This window comes from Salmo salar, chromosome ssa10 (assembly GCF_905237065.1).
Source record: "Salmo salar chromosome ssa10, Ssal_v3.1, whole genome shotgun sequence".
Taxonomy (NCBI): Eukaryota; Metazoa; Chordata; class Actinopteri; order Salmoniformes; family Salmonidae; genus Salmo; species Salmo salar.
This window is the reverse complement of record NC_059451.1, coordinates 19346967-19367766: the sequence shown is the minus strand read 5'-3', so window position 1 is coordinate 19367766 and position 20800 is coordinate 19346967. Positions and strand designations below refer to the sequence as shown.

Sequence of the window (20800 nt, the reverse complement as noted above, 5' to 3'; positions counted from 1 at the left end):
CTGTGACTCATAGACAGTAGGTCGACAGGAAAACACCCACACCTACTGTAACTGTAATGTACTGTCAAAGCACCTCCGGGCTTGGTTTTACCGTAACACCTCTTCAAAAACCACTAATTGCAACCTTGGAGAGTCAAAGATTTATCTAGCTGGACGTCTTCACAGGACAGGGTAGTAAAATCTCTGGTAATAATGACATGTCAATTCTCACTGAGTTAAGGAAGCCCTGGGCTTATGTGAGAATTAAAGCACATCTCCTCTCTTTAGGTAGATGTGGATGATTGAGGAGGCTATAGAGGGATGGTTTTACAGCCTCTCCCAGACTTCGGCAAGGGCTGACGGAGAGACGGACGCGGGTCATATTTTCAACGGACACAGTGAGGAGGTCAGGTTAGCGCCACACACTTTGAGGCGGTGGGAGGTTTGCTGGAGGGCTGATGGGGTCCGGTGGTCTCCCTTCTCTCAAGACTGTTTTTGTTTGGCCGCGCCTGGCTCTGTGTACACAGCTGGGGAATCCATTTTTACTTTTACCCCCTGCCTCTACCTCCATCCCTCCCTCCTTCCCTCGCTCCACTCCTGGAGGGAGAACCGTATTGTGGAGCGAGAACCGTATTTTTTATTGCCAGATTTCTGCGAGCCCCCCGCCCCCGGTGTTGTGTTTTCCAGGAGAAAGGGGAGGCCAGGGGAGAGGTGGGTTAGGTGAGGGGAAGGGATCGAGTCATTGGGCTGTTGGGTCTAGCTGGAGGCCACACTAGGTCTGTGAACACTATGGGGCAAGTCTGTCGGTACATTTCGGGCTGAAATCCAATTTATTCATTGAAAAACGCAGATCCCTTTCTCTGAGGACCTTTTGACCCATGAATTGGAATTGCAGCTCGCTTCCAGAATTGACTGAATTGAAATGGCATTGATCCAGACCCTACTGAGATACAGCCCCAGAGTGACATAGCCCCTCCTCTTGCCTCTTCCTAACCATTCATCTTAGCTTTAGCCTTCACAGAAGGGAGTCCACTATCCACAAAACTAGACAACCAGATTACAGTCCCTGGTAAAGTCTAGGAGACAGACCCCCACCGTGTCTGTATGTATGTACTTACTGTATGCAGTCACACCACGGTCACACTATGTCTAGACTGATATGAAGTTCATGTATGCAGAGAGATCAAAGCCTCTAAAGTTCCTGGCTCACTATCTTCCACAGCACTGGTATGTGTGTTGTGATAAAGCGGGGTGTAGTCTGTGTCGCCACATGATTGTGTGGCGTCTCTCAGTCAGAGTTCCAGCCACTGTTGTGATAATGTGTCTTTCTGTTAGAGGTTTTCATCAACTCTTAAAGAACCGATGGAGGTCGATAGGCGGCTTCTTTAGTGTTAAAAAAAACAATGTGTTTCAGTTATAGGCCTACAGCAGTGTTTCCCAACTCCGGTCCTCCAGTACCCCCAACATGCCATATTTTTGTTATTGCCCCTGACAAGCACACCTGAGTTGAATCAGGTGTTTTTGACAGGGCTACAACTAAAATGTGTGCTGTTGGGGGTACTGGAGGACCGGAGTTGGGAAACACTGATCTACACTGGAGTTGCCCATCCCTATACACACATCAAACACTTTGGTTTTGAACAATAAATATCAAGAAACATTCCTCTGTCAACTTCAATTTATCCTCCAAGAGTCGTTGAATAGCTCTACATATCCAGCCTGTGAGCAGACACAGGGTTTATGGGATGAACCAGGGTCCTGTGTTGATAATGTAACCATCTATGAGCAGACCTATGGGTTTATGGGATGAACCAGGGTCCTGTGTCGATAATGTAACCATCTATGAGCAGACCTATGGGTTTATGGGATGAACCAGGGTCCTGTGTTGATAATGTAACCATCTATGAGCAGACCTATGGGTCTATGGGATGAACCAGGGTCCTGTGTCAATAATGTAACCATCTATGAGCAGACCTATGAGTTTACAGTAGGGGTGAAGTGGGAAGACTTACCTCTCTCGCACTGCGGGCCAGTGAAGCCGTAGACACAGGCACATCTGTTGGGCCCAATGCAGCGCCCTCCGTTCTGGCAACCATTCTCACACACAGCTACAGAGAGGAGAGGGGAAGAGGTGTGTTAGGGTTCTGATACAGCTGGACAGAAACACACGATAGGTAGATACTCACGCTGTCCACAGTGGTTGCCGGTGTAGCCCTTCTGACAGGAGCAGGAGTCCTCTTGGCAGCTGCCTCCGTTCATACACCTGACGTTACAGCTCTGCACTGTGGGACACATACACACATACACCTGACGTTACAGCTCTGCACTGTGGGACACACACACACACACACACACACATACACCTGACGTTACAGCTCTGCACTGTGGGACACACACACACACACATACACCTGACGTTACAGCTCTGCACTGTGGGACACATACACACATACACCTGACGTTACAGCTCTGCACTGTGGGACACACACACACACATACACCTGACGTTACAGCTCTGCACTGTGGGACACATACACACACACACACCTGACGTTACAGCTCTGCACTGTGGGACACATACAGGGGTCAACACACGCAGCCGGGAAAAACTTGCCACTGCTAGCCAAGAACCTCAACTCAACCAGCTGGTCACACACACACACACACACACACACACACACACACACACACACACACACACACACACACACACACACAAGCAATGACCTCCAAAGGGAACTTCACCCCCCCCCAGGTGCTCGGTTTAACTTGGAACACCGTTACAGTTCAACTCCATATTTGTGTAACAAGGTCTAGTATCAGACCTGTGCCAACGACTAACAGTTAGTCCAATGCCTGGTAGTGACACTTGGGTACTGACTGTCTTTTACATACTGCTACTTGGGCTATGACAGCCTTTCAGTTTAACTCAACTATATCAACACTCACTTTTTACTATTACATTTTTGTAGCGCGCTCGACTGCAACAGAAACGTCTGGGCTGTATTTGTGTAGACCGAATTGTGTTAGTCTATTGTTGAGCACTGTACTGCCACACAAGGCCCAGGCCACACTCCAGCTACAGTTTAATCAAACAGACTGTGGAGGCTAGAAGTTGAGCCAGCTGTGTCCTATAGATGGGAATGTGCTGAGAACTGAAAGCTTCAATCCTGGAGGAGCAGCATTCTTAGAACTCAAAGCAGCAAGCTTTCGACAGACAGACAGACAGACAGACAGACAGACAGACAGACAGACAGACAGACAGACAGACAGACAGACAGACAGACAGAGCCTTTCTGAGACAAATAGACAGACAGAGACACTCAGTCTACAGCCTACAGTAGAGACCAGCCAGCCTACAGTAGAGACCAGCCAGCCTACAGCAGAGACCAGCCAGCCTACAGCAGAGACCAGCCAGCCTACAGCAGAGACCAGCCAGCCTACAGCAGAGACCAGCCAGCCTACAGCAGAGACCAGCCAGCCTACAGCAGAGACCAGCCAGCCTACAGTAGAGACCAGCCAGCCTACAGCAGAGACCAGCCAGCCTACAGCAGAGACCAGCCAGCCTACAGCAGAGACCAGCCAGCCTACAGCAGAGACCAGTCAGCCTACAGCAGAGACCAGCCAGCCTACAGCAGAGACCAGCCAGCCTACAGCAGAGACCAGACAGCCTACAGCAGAGACCAGCCAGCCTACAGTAGAGACAGCCAGCCTACAGCAGAGACCAGCCAGCCTACAGCAGAGACCAGCCAGCCTACAGTAGAGACCAGCCAGCCTACAGCAGAGACCAGCCAGCCTACAGCAGAGACCAGCCAGCCTACAGTAGAGACCAGCCAGCCTGCAGCAGAGACCAGCCAGCCTACAGTAGAGACCAGTCAGCCTACAGTAGAGACCAGCCAGCCTACAGCAGAGACCAGCCAGCCTACAGCAGAGACCAGTCAGCTTACAGCAGAGACCAGCCAGCCTACAGTAGAGACCAGCCAGCCTACAGCAGAGACCAGCCAGCCTACAGCAGAGACCAGCCAGCCTACAGCAGAGACCAGCCAGCCTACAGCAGAGACCAGCCCATAGCAGAGTGATAAAATGAGAGGGCTTAGTCAGTCTCCCTAAAAACGTAGAACATTTCATGAGACTACTTCCACAGTAATTGATTCTGGCAGAGGCCTATGTTTCTACTCAGCCTGCGTTGAAGAGTACATGATGCCCATGCAAGCCGTTGATTGGAATTTGGAACACCCTTCTCCCCCTCTCTCTCTCTATCCTGCTGCCATCATTAATTACTGTCATTCATCTCTCTTTCTCTATCCTGCTGCCATCTTTAATTACTGCCATTCATCTCTCTCTCTCTATCCTGCTGCCATCATTAATTACTGCCATTCATCTCTCTTTCTCTATCCTGCTGCCATCTTTAATTACTGCCATTCATCTCTCTTTCTCTATCCTGCTGCCATCATTAATTACTGCCATTCATCTCTCTTTCTCTATCCTGCTGCCATCTTGAATTACTGCCATTCATCTCTCTTTCTCTATCCTGCTGCCATCTTTAATTACTGCCATTCATCTCTCTTTCTCTAGCTTGCTGCCATCTTTAATTACTGTAATTCATCTCTCTTTCTTTACAGGCTGTGATTCATGAGGTGGCGAGGGGATACAGCATGACTGGATTTCCTGGACCTCTTCTTCGCCTATACAGTTTTTCTAGAACTTCCAGTTACTGTAAATGACCCAGTAGTACCATTCTGACTGACTGTACACAGAAAACCTAGCTAACGCCCAGTCTGACTCCAGGCCTGGCTAGCGTCTCGTGCAGACACTTAGTGATGGATTAGCGTGAATACCTTTGGACAAGAGGTTTATGGGTTTGTGTACGGGTCTGCACGGCATGGGGAAGACCGATCTTTTCTCCCCAGACTTAACCTCAGCTCAACTCAGAGCTCCAGGGCAGTGGGCCATATCGTTTAACTCCCACAGCATTCAGGCTAATCTCTCAGGCCAACAGGGAAATGAAACATGAAAAATGACTCTCTTGACTGATTGCAGCGCCGAACCTCGATGCACTGCAAGGGGGAAAACAACTAGCGAGGACACAATTTTAGCATGACGTAATCATGCAAACGTTTCATCTGAGCAGAGTGCAGCTCGGGAGAATTCGTCAATTTTTCAAATGTCTCTCATCCGTTCCAGAAAAAATATTCTAAATAGGTCACAAAGTGAGGGGCGAGGGGGGGGACTGGAAGAACATCAGACATGGCTGTAGACTCAGTTTACAGAACTTTAGTGTTACAGCACGTTTAGGGTTGATGGGGTTCATGTGTTTTCTCTGTAACGGGGGTTGGAGGAAATGGAGGGGGTGGAAGGGGGAATGATCTCACTGGCTAGACCAGCAGCCCCCACCCCCAGATGAGGAGAGATGGTACATTCCTGTGACCGGTGCCTAGAATGCCACACATGCAGGAGGTTGGGGTCCCACAGAACATGAACCACAATGCACCTCTGTGTGGCTGCCCTGTGGGTCGGCCTGCATCCTCCACATCTGTGTGTTTAATTTTTTTTTTTTACAGGAGGTAAACTAGTGGTTGTGGGGATGGAACACTGAGGGACTTCATGGCTGTGTTCTGTTCTGTTCTTATACACAGCTCCTGGGATCAGTGACATGTCAACATCATGTTCACTATGGAGATGTCATGCTGTGAAATACACGAGCTGAGATTTTGACGAACCGTGTCTGAAACGATACACAGCATCACGTTTTTCATCGCCATTTCAAATCAATTTGGCTTATGTTATAATGGAGTCTGGTGAGTCTGGCAGAATCGCATTTCCATCTTTCAGTTACGGACTTCAGTAAACACAATTTCATCTGATTAGTAAAGTTACATCAAATAGGGCTGGTTTACCGGATACAGATTAAGCCTAGTCCTGGAATAAAAAGCATGCTCAATGGAGAATCTCCATTGAAAAAACATTTATGCCAGAACTAAAATCTGTGGATTAATCTGTGCTAGGAATCCAGAATAAATTAACTGTGGCAGTGATTAGGATTTCCAAGAATGGAAGCCAAAGCTTTTTTTCTGGGGCTCTTCTGTCTGTGTCATAGATCAACAGGTATATAATACCACCTTCCAAGACTTGAGCTGTGCTGAGCCTGTATGGACCCCGTTAGTTGACAGCTGTTTCTGAGGGACTCTGAGGTAGTGTTCACGGACATTAGAGGGTAATTATGGTTATGGGAAGAGGTCTGAGATGACTGGACTGATCCTGCCACAGCAAAGCAGATCTATTGGTCAATAGTCCTTTATATTGCCTATATTCATTTATTTGTCCGGAACCATGTCGTAACAAAGTGCTCTCTTTATGTAGTGTTGTGTTGTCTCTCTTGTCGTGATGTGTGTTTTGTCCTATATTTTTATTTAATTTATATTTATTTTTAATCCCAGCCCCCACCCCCGCAGGAGGCCTTTTGCCTTTTGGTAGGCCATCATTGTAAATAAAATTTGTTCTTAACTGACTCACCTAGTTAAATAAAGGTTAAATAAATGCTAATAAAAATAACAATAAGCAACAGGTCTCCCTTGAATATGAGATGGGTCATCTCAATAGGATTTCCTTTATAAACAAAGGATAAAAAAATGCGATGCCTGGACATGAACACACAGCCATATAACTATAGCACGTGGATTAAGATACATAAACTAAGCAAAAAAAGAAACGTCCTCTCACTGTCAACTGCGTTTATTTTCAGCAAACTTAACATGGGTAAATATTTGAATGAGCATAACAAGATTCAACAACTGAGACATAAACTGAACAAGTTTCACAGACAAGTGACTAACAGAAATGGAATAATTACATTTACATTTAAGTCATTTAGCAGACGCTCTTATCCAGAGCGACTTACAAATTGGTGCATTCACCTTATAATATCCAGTGGAACAACCACTTTACAATAGTGCATCTAAATCTTTTAAGGGGGGGGTTAGAAGGATTACTTTATCCTATCCCAGGTATTCCTTGAAGAGGTGGGGTTTCAGGTGTCTCCGGAAGGTGGTGATTGACTCCGCTGTCCTGGCGTCGTGAGGGAGCTTGTTCCACCATTGGGGTGCCAGAGCAGCGAACAGTTTTGACTGGGCTGAGCGGGAACTGTGCTTCCTCAGAGGTAGGGAGGCGAGCAGGCCAGAGGTGGATGAACGGAGTGCCCTTGTTTGGGTGTAGGGCCTGATCAGAGCCTGAAGGTACGGAGGTGCCGTTCCCCTCACAGCTCCGTAGGCAAGCACCATGGTCTTGTAGCGGATGCGAGCTTCGACTGGAAGCCAGTGGAGAGAGCGGAGGAGCGGGGTGACGTGAGAGAACTTGGGAAGGTTGAACACCAGACGGGCTGCGGCGTTCTGGATGAGTTGTAGGGGTTTGATGGCACAGGCAGGGAGCCCAGCCAACAGCGAGTTGCAATAATCCAGACGGGAGATGACAAGTGCCTGGATTAGGACCTGCGCCGCTTCCTGTGTGAGGCAGGGTCGTACTCTGCGAATGTTGTAGAGCATGAACCTACAGGATCGGGTCACCGCCTTGATGTTGGTGGAGAACGACAGGGTGTTGTCCAGCAACATCAAGGCGGTGACCCGATCCTGGTTCTAGTCATGGCTCTAGTTCTGGTTCTAGTCATGGTTCTAGTCATAGTTCTAGTTCTGATTCTAGTCATGACTCTAGTCATGGCTCTAGTTCTGGTTCTAGTCATGGCTCTAGTTCTGGTTCTAGTCATGGCTCTAGTTCTGGTTCTAGTCATGGCTCTAGTTCTGGTTCTAGTCATGGCTCTAGTTCTGGTGCTAATTATGGTTCTAGTTCTGGTGCTAATTATGGTTCTAGTTATGGCCAAGTCCAGTATATGTCCAATACTAGTCACTACTAACTAATAATGTGTCCCTGAACAAAGGGGGGGTCAAAATCAACAGTAACAGTCAGTATCTGGTGTGGCCACCAGCTGCAGTACTGCAGTGCATCTCCTCATCATGGACTGCACCAGATTTGCCCGTTCTTGCTGTGAGATGTTACCCCACTCTTCCACCAAGGCACCTGCAAGTTCCCAGACATTTCTGGGGGGAATGGCCCTAGCCCTCACCCTCCGATCCAACATTTCCCAGACGTGCTCAATGGGATTGAGATCCGGGCACTTCCCTGACCATGGCAGAACACTGACATTCTTGTCTTGTAGGAAATCACGCACAGAACGAGCAGTATGGCTGGTGGGATTGCCATGCTGGAGGGTCATGTCAGGATGAGCCTGCAGGAAGGGTACCACATGAGGGAGGAGGATGTCTTCCCTGTAACGCACAGCGTTGAGATTGCCTGTAATGACAACAAGCTCAGTCCAATGATGCTGTGACACAGCGCCCCAGACCATAAAGGACCCTCCACCTCCAAATCGGTCCCGCTCCCGAGTACAGGCCTCTGTGTAACGCTTCGACGATAAACACGAATCCGACCATCACCCCTGGTGAGACAAAACCGCGACTCATCAGTGAAGAGCATTTTTTGTCAGTCCTGTCTGGTCCAGCAACGGTGGGTTTGTGCCCATAGGCGACGTTGTTGCCAGTGATGTCTGGTGAGGACCTGCCTTACAACAGGCCTACAAGCCCTCAGTCCAGCCTCTCTCAGCCGATTGTGGACAGTCTGAGCACTGATGGAGTGATTGTGCGTTCCTGGTGTAACTCGGGCAGTTGTTGTTGCCATCCTGTACCTGTCCCGCAGGTGTGATGTTCGGATGTACCGATCCTGTGCAGGTGTTGTTACACGTGGTCTGCCACTGCGAGGACGATCAGCTGTCCATCATCCTGTCTCCCTGTAGTGCTGTCTTAGTCGTCTCACAGTACAGACATTGCAATTTATTGCCCTGGCCGCATCTGCAGTCCTCCTGCCTCCTTGCAGCATGCCTTACGCACATTCACGCAGATGAACAGGGACCCTGGGCATCTTTCTTTTGGTGTTTTTCAGAGTCAGTAGAAAGGCCTCTTTAGTGTCCTAAGTTTTCATAACTGTGACCTTAATTGCCTACCGTCTGTAAGCTGTTAGTGTCTTAACGACCGTTCCACAGGTGCATGTTCACTAATTGTTTATGGTTCATTGAACAAGCATGGGAAACAGTGTTTAAACCCTTTACAATGAAGATCTGTGAAGTTATTTGGATTTTTACGAATTATCTTTGAAAGACAGGGTCCTGAAAAAGGGACGTTTCTTTTTTTGCTGAGTTTATAAAGAGCTTGACCGAAAACATGCTGCTGATTTCTTCCAAGTTGTTCCGACCTCTACATTCCAGATGTGGCCTCTGAGACATAAAAGTGCTATCAATAACCTGACCAATGACTACATTTCAAGAGACCGGGTGTAATTAAGGAGAGGGAAATTGACAGTATTTCAAAACAGGTCTCCATTTAGTTTTAAGCTTGTCAACTGCAGCGCATTAGTTTGTAGAGTCACCCAAAGCAGTATTGCATCTCACTTAAAGGGGCAATGCATTCAAAAACGTGATTTCCTGTGTTTTATACATATTTCCACACTATGAGGTTGGAATAATACTGTTAAATTGTGAAAGTTATGATAATGTCCTTTCAGTGTAAGAGCTGTTTGAAAAATCTGCCTGAAATTTCTGCTTGTTTTGCATGGGTGCGGTTTTGGACCGCCTGATGACATCACCAGGCGGTATAAGTTAATAGACCACTAACAAAGAGAGTTTTCCTCCTCTATACCAATAACAGCTCGTTTTCTGGTTACAAATCCCTCCCATTAGGCTCCTCCAATTAGGCCATCCACTCAGACCCCTCCCAGGCAATCCTAGCAAAATTATTGCTTGAGAAATAGCTTCTGCTAAGAAACTATTTTTGTACATTCTTGACGATTTTAATAAAAAAACAATGACAGTAAGGTACTTAATTTTTGCCCAGAAATGATTCGATATTGAGATAAAAAATGTGACCTTTAAAAAGGCCTGCAAGTTACTGTAGTAGGTGTCTAAAGCTTTCTGTGTTCCAACTAAATTCATGCACTGAGAACCATAGTGAAAACTGAACACCCCCAGTGAAATAGAATCCCAGGTCAACCTACAGTATCAGAACATATGGAGGATTGATCTAGACAGACCAGGTTTTAATGTGTCTATTGGTCGGTACAGGATGGATCTAACATAGCTTTGTTGGACAGAAACTCCCCAGCGCCAGACCGCTGACCTGTATGAAACCTGTATGAAAGGTGCAACCGCTTTGTCAGAGTCATTTCCCAGAGCTGGCTGATGGGTGTATTTATGCCACGTTTAATCTTTGCAGTCATTAACCTGCGTGACCCTTGATCCCATTAAATCTTCCAGAAGGTCAGAAAGAGAGAACGGTCTTTAATGATAGACACAACTCACAGTGTTGAACTACAACATTTCTGGCCCGTTTGCCTAGAAAGTTGAAACGGAACAATAAAATGATTCGTTTAGAATAGAAAAAAGAGGACAAAACAAACGCCAGACCTGGAAAATCCCAATACTGTAAGGTAGGTGTGTAAAAAGGCCATAAATCCCCTGTAAGAGCGCAGAAGCAGTGAGTGTGACAATCAGTTTGCTACAGCTCTATGGGAAGCTCCTGCCTCTAGCTCCTCTCTCTCGCTGAGGGAAATGACTTCATACTGTTTTATACCGTTTCCCATCACTTGGCTCTGGCTCTGCTGGAGGCCTGTCTCCAACATCCAGCCTATGGGGGGACGTTAGCCGCTCATACCCCGGTTTCGGGAACTGTTTTCCCAGCACATAAAGTTGGCGTCTGGCCTCTCTGGGGCGTTCGACCAGTGTGTGTGGACTGTGGAGTAGATCCTGTTTCACACCTCAGGGCCAGATGGACCGGCCCACACTCAGGGCTCAGTGTGTGTGTACGGGGGCCTGAAAGGGCTAGGCGTGACTGACGAGTCGGCCCCAGCCCAGCCAAGCAGGTGAGCATGCTACACACACTCAGTAAGTGCTGTAAAACTGTTCCTCAGTGGGCTAGGCTTGGAGCCCCAGGCGTGTGCATTAATCCTCCCAAACCCTTTGACCTGGAGGCTGAGTCTGGAGCGGCTGGAGGCTGTCAACCAGGGCAGGCTGTCTCTGAGGCAGCATTACCCTGACATGTTATAGCCCTCTGGGGAGGGGGGGGTCTGGCCAGGGTGGCAAATGGCAAATTGGAACGGTCCCACTGGGCAAACACTTGTTGAATCAACGTTGTATCCACGTCATGTTGAATTGTTGTCTGTGCCTAGTGGGATATTGTTATGGAACATTTGGTGGTGCCAACATGGATGTCTGATCTTTAGAGTGTCTATAGCTGTGGTGGTCCATTGTGTGTGTTAGGTTGTATTGGGTGGTATTGGGGTGTATTGGGTGGTGTTGGGGTGTATTGGGTGGTATTGGGTGGTATTGGGGTGTATTGGGTGGTGTTGGGGTGTATTGGGTGGTGTTGGGGTGTATTGGGTGGTGTTGGGGTGTATTGGGTGGTTGCTGGAGAGTTGCTGGGAGTGGGGTTGGGAGATGTAGGGTGCTGGGTGTTAGGACTCACTTCCGGCTCCGGCTCCGGCTCCGGCCCCACAACTGGGGGAGAGCTGGCCACTGCCGCAGGTGCACATGTTGGGTCTGGAACAGAAGCCATCACCGCACGAGTTACGGCAGATCGCTGGGAGGAGAGATAGAAGAGAAGTCAAATATATTTCTAGATGAACTTGGGCCCAGCCAGCCACAAGAGGATGGACTGAGCTCTCCTCTTGGCCTACTCTTTGCACACAGATTTCTGTTAAGCACTTTCTGATAAGTTCGTGGAAAGCTCTATTTGATTTGATTCATTTGATTCATACAGGGGTTTTATAGACTACCAATGCAGAGGCAACCTGACTTTCAGTTTATAGGTATTGTGGCCATAATGGCTCGGTACTTACGGACAATACACTGGTTCCCTCCAGGCAGAGTCTTCCAGCCAGGGCAACAGTAGGAGTGGAAGCGAGAGCCACACACATTGGGCCTGCAAGACAGGGGAAACAAACTCAATACTCAACAGAGCCCCAATATAATTTAAGCAAATCCTTCAACAAACACACATGGGCATGAGTTATTTTCCAAGCGCTCACAGACCCTGGCGACCTTTGCTTTCACTCTAAACAGCTCCAACGAAAATACCAGTTTGTTTTTAGACATACTTAATGTAAACTTCCCAAGAAACAGCAGATATATATAAACCCCTTTCTCTAAGCCTCCCTGGTCTCTGCTCTTCTGGCTAAAGTCCTGCACCTCCTGGAGTCCAAGTTCTGCCTGCTGATTGAACGGGAGGCTTTAAAAAAAAAAGGTGATTGGACAGGAGGCTGCCCTGATCACTGACACATGTAAGAGTCATCAAACAGCTCAGAGAGCGACTGACTGGTCTTCCAGATTAGCTACAACATCCCCCTGAGGGACCATTCCAATCACATCCACACATAACGGACCTGGCCTCAAGTACTCTAACTACCTTACAGAGGTAGTGACTCAGACCTCAGTCAGAGAGTCGAATGAAAGGGCAACACTGTAATGTATACGATCTACTGTAGTGGTGGTGAAGCAAGCTCTTCGTAATGCATTTCCCTTTGGAATTCATCCAACCCTGTAGGACAATATTATAACCAGGGGGTGGAATTGACAGAGAGCTATAGTAAACTGAATCTCAGCAAACAGTGGAATAGGGCTGCTCTAGATGGATTACATGCATCCGTAACTATGGGAACATCTACTTTTCCTTCATGCAACACATGATTGACCGTCTCCTCTTCCATCCTAGACATTAACCGGTGTCTGTCAGTCACCTGGGAACAGACTAGAGCAGCTGAAGTTTGGATCTTTAGGACAACAGAAAGGAGAGCACACCTCCAACAGCATTACCAGATGGCACAAACACAGAAAATGAGGAAGGGCGGGAGAAAGAGACAGCGAGGGACGGAGAGAGAGCAAGAGAATAGAAGGAGGATTGGAAAGGGTAAGGGAGAAAGAGAGGGCGAGGCAGAGACAAAGGAGATAGAGATAGAAAGAGAGATTGAAGAGGAAGGGAGGGGAAAGGAGAGATGTAATGAAATGAAGGTTAGGAGGTAAAAAAATACAGAATTTAGGGAAGGGGACGAGGGATCAGTAGGAGGTAAAGGAAAACAGGTTTATGTTAAGGAGATGGAGGAGGAGGAGGGAGCAGAAAACAGAGCAGCAGATATGGACACAGAGAAAGGGGCAACACTAGCAACCAGAGGCGAACCCATGGGGGGCTGCACCTTTGGGTCATAGGCCTACACAAATCTTGAGGGGGCTTGAAAAATGCTGTTTTGACATACACGAACAGCGCAAGAGCGCAACATTCCAACAATTAATGACGCAAAACTGCTTGCATGCTACAGTCAATCATCTCTCTACACAGGTTAGCTACCCCTGCGCTCATTGAAACCTGGATACGCCAATTGACAACATGCCCCTGCCAAACCAGGGTCAACCCAGTAATCCCACACATATCGGTTTGGCTGGGTTTGTTGTTCCTGCGCTCTCCTTCAGGCTAACCCCGGCCTCCTTACAGGAGGAGAGTACAGAGAAGTTAAGCCTTGGGGATTTGCCTCAATATTGAAACGTCATGCTGTTTTCAGCACTCAATTTAAAGAGGATTAGCTGGCTGAAGTCTTTGATGTAGCCTCCTGGCCCATAGCGCTCTCCTTATAGCTCATTAATAGTAATAAAACAAAGATGACTGCACGCAGCACAGTAGCCAGGAGAAATATTAAAACCCCAAAACAAAAGCACATTCTATTGCGACCTAAAACCCCCTTGGTTTAGATTGAGAGATTGTTCTAGATTTCAGATACATCAGCTATGGTATGGAACTGGAAAAGTTGCTATCAATGAGGTCAAATGGGACTTGGTATAACCCTAGTGAAATACTTTGAGCCCAACTGTAAGGAAAATACTTTTAACCTGGTGTTTTCCAAAGGTTTAGAGCTCAAAGGCTTTCAGAAGAAACATTTCATTGCGTCTATGTTCTCTAGGAAGTTCCCTCTTGTTTAATAGTGTAAGATGGTGAAAGACACGACAGGACCTCAAACGGACCAGATCTTCTGACTTTTTCTCAGTCCTTTGATCTTACAGACCAACATATAATCTAGAGGCCTTCTGGGGGCCACAGGCTCCTGGCTAGAAAGTGCAAACTCAACAGTTATGAGACAGAGTGCCAGAGGCTCTTCACATGGAGGATTCCAGGGGAACAGAAGGTCAGAGCCAGACAGTTCAGAGGCACAGAAGGGGCCATGCTGGGACTAGTGGGAAATTAGCTGGGCCGATGGGGTTCTGTAAAGACCACAGACTGGATTTTAGGCCAGGACAACTTTAGGTCAGTTGGAGGAGGTAATCCAACTGGGAAAAGGGGGATGGGGGCTACAAACCCTTGTAAAGGTCAGAGGTCAGCTCACTGGCATTTGACCCCCTGTCGGTAGATTGCTACCCTTTTCTACCCTAACATATTTGGACTTGCTTCTTTGTCAGATCTGGAGCTGATAGGATACGCTGAGTTCATCTTCATCTTCATAACTCTGGGAAGTTGTTTGGCCTGCTTTAGTGTTAATTCTAAAAACGCCAGAGAATGTTTTTTTCTTAGCTAAAGTTGGCCTGACTCTCTCTTGACTAATTTGAACCCTGAGCTCATACTGTACTGGTGTAGACGGGGGCTGAGATACAGTACCAGTCAAAAGTTTGGACCCTATTCATTTCCAGGGTTTTTCTTTATTTTTTACTATTTTCGACATTGTAGAAAATAATAGTGAAGACATCAAAACTATGAAATAACACATGTAGTATCCGAACAAGTGTTAAACAAATCAAAATAAATTTTATATTTGAGATTCTTCAAAGTAGCCACCCAACTTTGCACACTCTTGGAATGAGTAGGTGTGTCCAAACTTTTGATTGGTACTGTACATACCTCTCACTCTCTGGGTTAGTGGGTTTAGAGGGAGCAGGACGAGGGAGGGCGGTGTACATGGGCCAAACAAAGTCCGAATGGGCATAATTGTTCTCCGTAAGAATAACCATCAAGTGTATTGTCCAAGTTTTTTCTTCGTTTTTTTTTATGAGGCCCATGTGAATTATGGCCAAACTTACGATGTTTATGATAAACTATAACGATAGGCAGAGTTTTTGAAACGGAGGTTCTGTCTTTTAGGTCTAGCCTGAATGTATGCATAAAATGCAGACACATAAAAAAATGAAAGAAACTCTAATCCATAAAAAACACAGGAAAATGGGTCATCCTTCATACATTCCAAATATTCCTCTCAGACTTTGCGAGCTTGCCCTTCCTTCCTCTTCTCCTCTTCAAAATACCAGCTGATGTATCTATAGCTTTATTGGAGAGAACAACCGGAACATTCTAGAATATGGGAATTATTTTCTTATGGGTTAGGCATGTGCCAGGGCAAACTCTGGGGAGAGCAAGTACCCCATCCAATTTACCTTGGAAGGAACCTGAGCGGCTGAATGCACTTCTCTACTTTGAGAAAGACTACCAAGTGAGTGAACGTCCAAAGCATCTCCCCTGAGCTGAGTTTTGGCTGCCTAGAAGTCCCAGTCTGGACCTCTTCCCTCCCTTTTCACATGCAGTAGACCTTATTAGCCTGCCTGAAAGGCTGTTTCGTTCGTTCTTTCTGGCATGGCTGGTTATGAGCCACAAACTCACTATTTCTTTCACTTTCCCTCGCTCCACATCTCTCTCCCTCTTTCTCTCCCTCTCTCCCATCCCTCTCTCTCAACCTAGAGCCCACCACTTTTACAGAGCCTCCCAGGTTGTACAGTATTGTATCAAGGTAATTGAGGAGGTCCCAGGACAGTATAGTATCAAGGTAATTGAGGAGGTCCCAGGACAGTATAGTATCAAGGTAATTGAGGAGGTCCCAGGACAGTATAGTATCAAGGTAATTGAGGAGGTCCCAGGACAGTATAGTATCAAGGTAATTGAGGAGGTCCCAGGACAGTATAGTATCAAGGTAATTGAGGAGGTCCCAGGACAGTATAGTATCAAGGTAATTGAGGAGGTCCCAGGACAGTATAGTATCAAGGTAATTGAGGAGGTCCCAGGACAGTATAGTATCAAGGTAATTGAGGAGGTCCCAGGACAGTATAGTATCAAGGTAATTGAGGAGGTCCCAGGACAGTATAGTATCAAGGTAATTGAGGAGGTCCCAGGACAGTATAGTATCAAGGTAATTGAGGAGGTCCCATGGTATGATCAGATTCCACCCATGTGTAGATGCCAAATTGCACTCTGCCTAGGAAGTCAATAAATCAGACTCACTCAACATCAGCCAGTCCAGCAACAGACCAGCAACAGTAGAGTCTGAAACCCTGGTATGTGGAGCATTCAGTCAGCAGATAAACACTGTTCACACAACAAAGTGTAATGACCACCATTAACATAATCTCTCTCCCAGAGGGAATCTGATGCTGTACAGAATGTGTAACGGAAGACTTTCCAATGTTATGTTAATGTCATTATGTTGTGTGTGTGTGTGGGGGGGGGGCATGGATAATCTTTATATGTTGGGTGCAAATACTTTACTCTATAAACAATGGTGGAGTTGAACAAAATGATGGGAAAAGTCCACCGGGTATGTTACTCGCCATGAAAACTAAGGCAATCGTTTAATGGGAACAGCACGAGTTTGTGCAACTGTTGCATTCGCTGCAATATTATTTCATATCTAATCTAATCTTGACGCCATGCAACACAGTTCTGCTGCACTGAGTAGATCAGAGGATAAGATTGCCAGACCAGAGCAGCCCACTCCGTGTGTCTAAGTCAACCACAGAGTGAATGTGACACAGGTCAGGCCTGAAGTGGCCTTGTCCCTAGCTGGCTCACAGACAAAATGGCTCCGTTGAGACTTGTTTGGCTCTCCGATATACAGGGGATCCATTTATGTCCGGCAGAGAGGTCCAATGGCTGCCAAATTAATCTCACTGACTGACAACGCAGACACGTCTGTTTGTTCTGTGCAGCGCGAATCATTACCGAACATTTAAGAAAACAGCAAGTCAGTCCGATGTGTGCTTTACCCTACCCAGGTCCTGCACTGTAATTTAATACTATTTCATTCCATGATAGCTTAGCTCTCTCTCTCTCTTTCCTTCTCTCTCTCCCTCCTTTTCGCTCTGCCATGAGTTCTGTTGTTTTGTCACCTGCGAAAGTGAAACAAATGTCCCTTGTCGTGGCCCCCAGAACGATCTGAATACTCCCTTCCCTGCGTTGGGGTGCAAGGGGAACCATAAGCAGGGACAGATGAGAGACTGATTGGAATAACTGATGCAAACATTTGAGAATCGTCCCAACAAAACATCCTTTGTTTTTCCAAAAGGAGGAAACATACAGTAAAAGCTTGCCGTCCTCCATTGACACACATCCCACCCAGTCCCTGGGGAGATTGGGGGGGGGGTTGAGGGGAGACGGTAGGGATGATGATGGAGAAGAAGGGGGAGGAGGGAGGGTTCTGTGGTTTCTATAATCCACCCCACTGGAACACTCGAACACCACCCCCGTTTGTGAATTCCCAATTGACTACCCATTTACCCCCACTACGAGTGATTTGCTCAAAACTGTCTTGCTAATAAACTTTCCCCTGCAGTCTTCAGCTATGTGTTCTCCAGCTAATACGCCTAACAGAATGCCTACTTGCCTAGATTTGGGTCATTGCGTTCACTCGACAAACTTTAATGAATGACCCAACCCCTTTCCCTAGACTCTGACATGAAAATGCCATTTTGCTGTAAATACTCAAGTATCTCTCAATGTTGCAAGCAACCTTTTAGCTTCGAACATGTGCTGTCTTTGGGAGAACAATGATGTATTCAGCATTATTTGGCTGTAGTAAGGCTATGTTGGCCTTAGCCCAGGAAGCATAGCAGTGGAAGAAAGAGTTGCCAAGACAGCTCAATGGGGAAAGCTAGCCATAAACTAATTGTCCAACTGTCCACATTCTAAACTTTATCATATTACCATGTTCCAGTGGAGCAGTATGGTTGAACTCAAAGACAGACAACCACACAAATGCTCTTTGTGTCAATCAACATAAATAATTTGCAGTTCTGGCCTAAACAAAACTCCGCAAACAGAGAACTCCAGAAAATAAACTCCTTACCCTCTGAGTGTCTCCTGTCCTCTCCGGCGAACCCTCTGCACCTCCCTCTCGTCCACCTTCCCCGTGAAGCGGCTGGCTTGGTACCCTCCGTCTCCCGCTCCTGCCTGGCCATACGCTGTGTGGACCGCGGCCCAGCAAACGGCCGCCCATCCCAGCAACAACCGGGTCAGCTTCCCTGCTCCCATTAGCTGCTCTGTTTCTGCGTAGCCCTGCTGCTGAAGACTACTGGATGATGGCGCTTCCTCTTCGTTGACGAGTTACACTCACACGTTTGTGTGGACCTGTCCCAGTCCCGGTATGCACTCCAGGGTGGGGGGCTGGAGGGGGCAGACACAGGACCGTACATCAGGGTTTTTGGCCTCCCGCAGACATGTCAACCATCTCAACACAAGACTATGGGCTACAAGAAAGGTACTTAGAGTGGAATGTGTGCCGTTTCAAGTGTGCAGAAAAAGTAACGGGTTGCTGTGCCAAATAACAGTGAAATGTATTTTTAATTGTGAATGTCATGGTTGAAAAGTCAACAGTTTTATTTAGAGTGCCCCCCTTACCCCAAACTCCCCACCCCTCTTTCTCCCTCCTTCTCTCACTCTTAATTTGGAAAGGTTTCAGTTATTCCTCATCAAAATCAAATGAATTTCTAATAACTTACCTGGAAGTTTACTTTTACAAGTCTGTTCTGACTGCATTAGTGCAAGTTCTCTCATTAAAAGTCAGCTTTAAAACTGAATGATGGGCCCCCAGTGATATATAACCACAGTTTAACCCACATCAGGGGGTTACAGAGCAGGAAGGAGAGATTTTCCCTTCAATAATGGGAGACAGTTATTGGAAGAAAATGAGAAGAAAAATAGCCTCCATCCCTGACTCCAAACACATTTAATGGAAGATGAGTGATAAATTACTGGTAACAATACTCTCCATTCCTTCCCTCCACCCCTTTCTTTCTTTCTTTCTTTCTTTCTTTCTTTCTTTCTTTCTCTCTCAGACTCACAGAGACACACACAGCACGCACACACAGAGACAAACAAACTTGAATTTGCTTTACATAAAATATAATGTTGAAATGTTGTAGCAAGAAATCATTATACACATTTCCTTAGCATTTGAATACGCAAGAAAGTTTACAGAAAGTAATCTACTAGAAAGTCGACATAGAAAGTAATCCGATTTTTTGTGAGTGGCTTCATTTACAGTCGGCTATGAGAGGGGATCAATGTGGGCGCGATCAATCCGCCAGACCGAACAAAGAAAAATGCCTGATCAATTACCTATGGATAGGTCACTAATTACCACAGCCACAAAGTCATAATTCCCGCCCATTTCTACAATTTATCTTCTTAAAATCTGGTTTTAAAACTAACCCTAACCTTAATCATAACATTCACTACCCTGCTAACCTTATGATTAACCCTAGCCTTAAATTAAGACCAAAAAGCACATTTTGACTTTGTGGCTGTAGTAACTAGTGACAACCCAGTGCACCCTTTCTCGACTCAAACGTCAAATGACCGGTAAACTGTTTCCATCGCAAGAAATACACATAAAACGTCATTCGGTTAAAATGCATATAGAACTTCATTCACCTTTGTGTTAACTATGAAAAAAGCGTTCCATAAAACGACAGAAAAAAACTACATAGAACAGTGAAATTAACAATATCCAACGGGCTAAACATTTTGGCACTATAATGAGGGCATTTTCTCAGCAACTTTTTGAATGGGATAAAAACGGCAGCATGACCTCGAAGTGGACGACAAAAGGTATAATCTCTTGAAACAAAGTTGCAAAGTAATAAAGTAACAATGCTTGATAGTAGGCTATAACCACACCTTTCTTGTGTGAAATATCATAAAACAGCATTAATATTCCTAAAGAATGTACAACGAACCTCGGCTCGTAAATCGGCTAATGACAATTTAGCAGCCACAAAAAAAATACCGGTAAAACAGATGTAGCAGCCTTGCCTAAAATAATCCTAACCGGAACAGTTTTGACAATTCCTTTCAACCATTCACCTTTTGAATAAGCAAGTAGATGCACATTACTTTTGCTTTATAACACATGCAAAACATTTATCAACTCGGGTAAAACACCCCTAGGCCTATGCAACGTAATAGTGAATCATTGATAACCAGTGTCATAAATCAATAGTAGCACAATACCTTACAATTGTTGCAGTGCCTTGAAGTCGAGGAGCCCCGAGTGGAAATTTGAAATGGGATATGTGCTCCAGAATGGGATATTGAACTATAGCCTTGTGAGAAGAAGAGAAAAGTTCGAGAATTGCCCTGATTGGAAGAGGGGAGGTGCTTTTTTAAGACACTCAGAGAGGGGGGTAACTAACGGACCACAGGACAAACCCACATTCCGTAAGACTCCACTGTTATAAAAGGGGGGCAAGTATTCAGACAAACCTCTGACATTATTTTCCAACTACTTTCCTTCATACCTGTGTAATGAAGTCACGTCTAATAAAGCAAATGGTCAATTAGATGAAAGCAATTAGTCTACTAATAATCCTCAACCTATGGAAAATGTTAAAGATAAAGTAACCTTGCCAATAGGTTAGGTATGTATAGAATTCCATCCTTACCTCCCCAAAAGGCTGGTATAATTCCTTGGTTTTTGATTACATTGTCAC

At 46.2% G+C, this 20800-nt stretch overlaps 1 protein-coding gene across 3 annotated transcripts in view; it reads right to left on the bottom strand.

The window, feature by feature from the left end:
• Positions 1-20461, bottom strand: part of LOC106613712 (fibrillin-2) — an 88904-nt gene extending 68443 nt beyond the window's left edge. For 2 of the 3 annotated variants that reach the window (XM_014216250.2, XM_045687457.1), the window contains exons 1-6: positions 20322-20461; positions 18157-18473; positions 11911-11993; positions 11538-11651; positions 2166-2261; positions 1992-2087 (exon numbers count right to left, since the gene is read on the bottom strand). In XM_014216250.2, coding sequence (XP_014071725.1) covers positions 1992-2087; positions 2166-2261; positions 11538-11651; positions 11911-11993; positions 18157-18341 — 574 coding nt within the window. In that variant the 5' untranslated portion in view covers positions 18342-18473; positions 20322-20461. The remainder of the gene's footprint in view (positions 1-1991; positions 2088-2165; positions 2262-11537; positions 11652-11910; positions 11994-18156; positions 18474-20321) is intronic. The other variant, XM_014216249.2, reaches the window with a different exon arrangement.
• Positions 20462-20800: the final 339 nt, after the last annotated feature.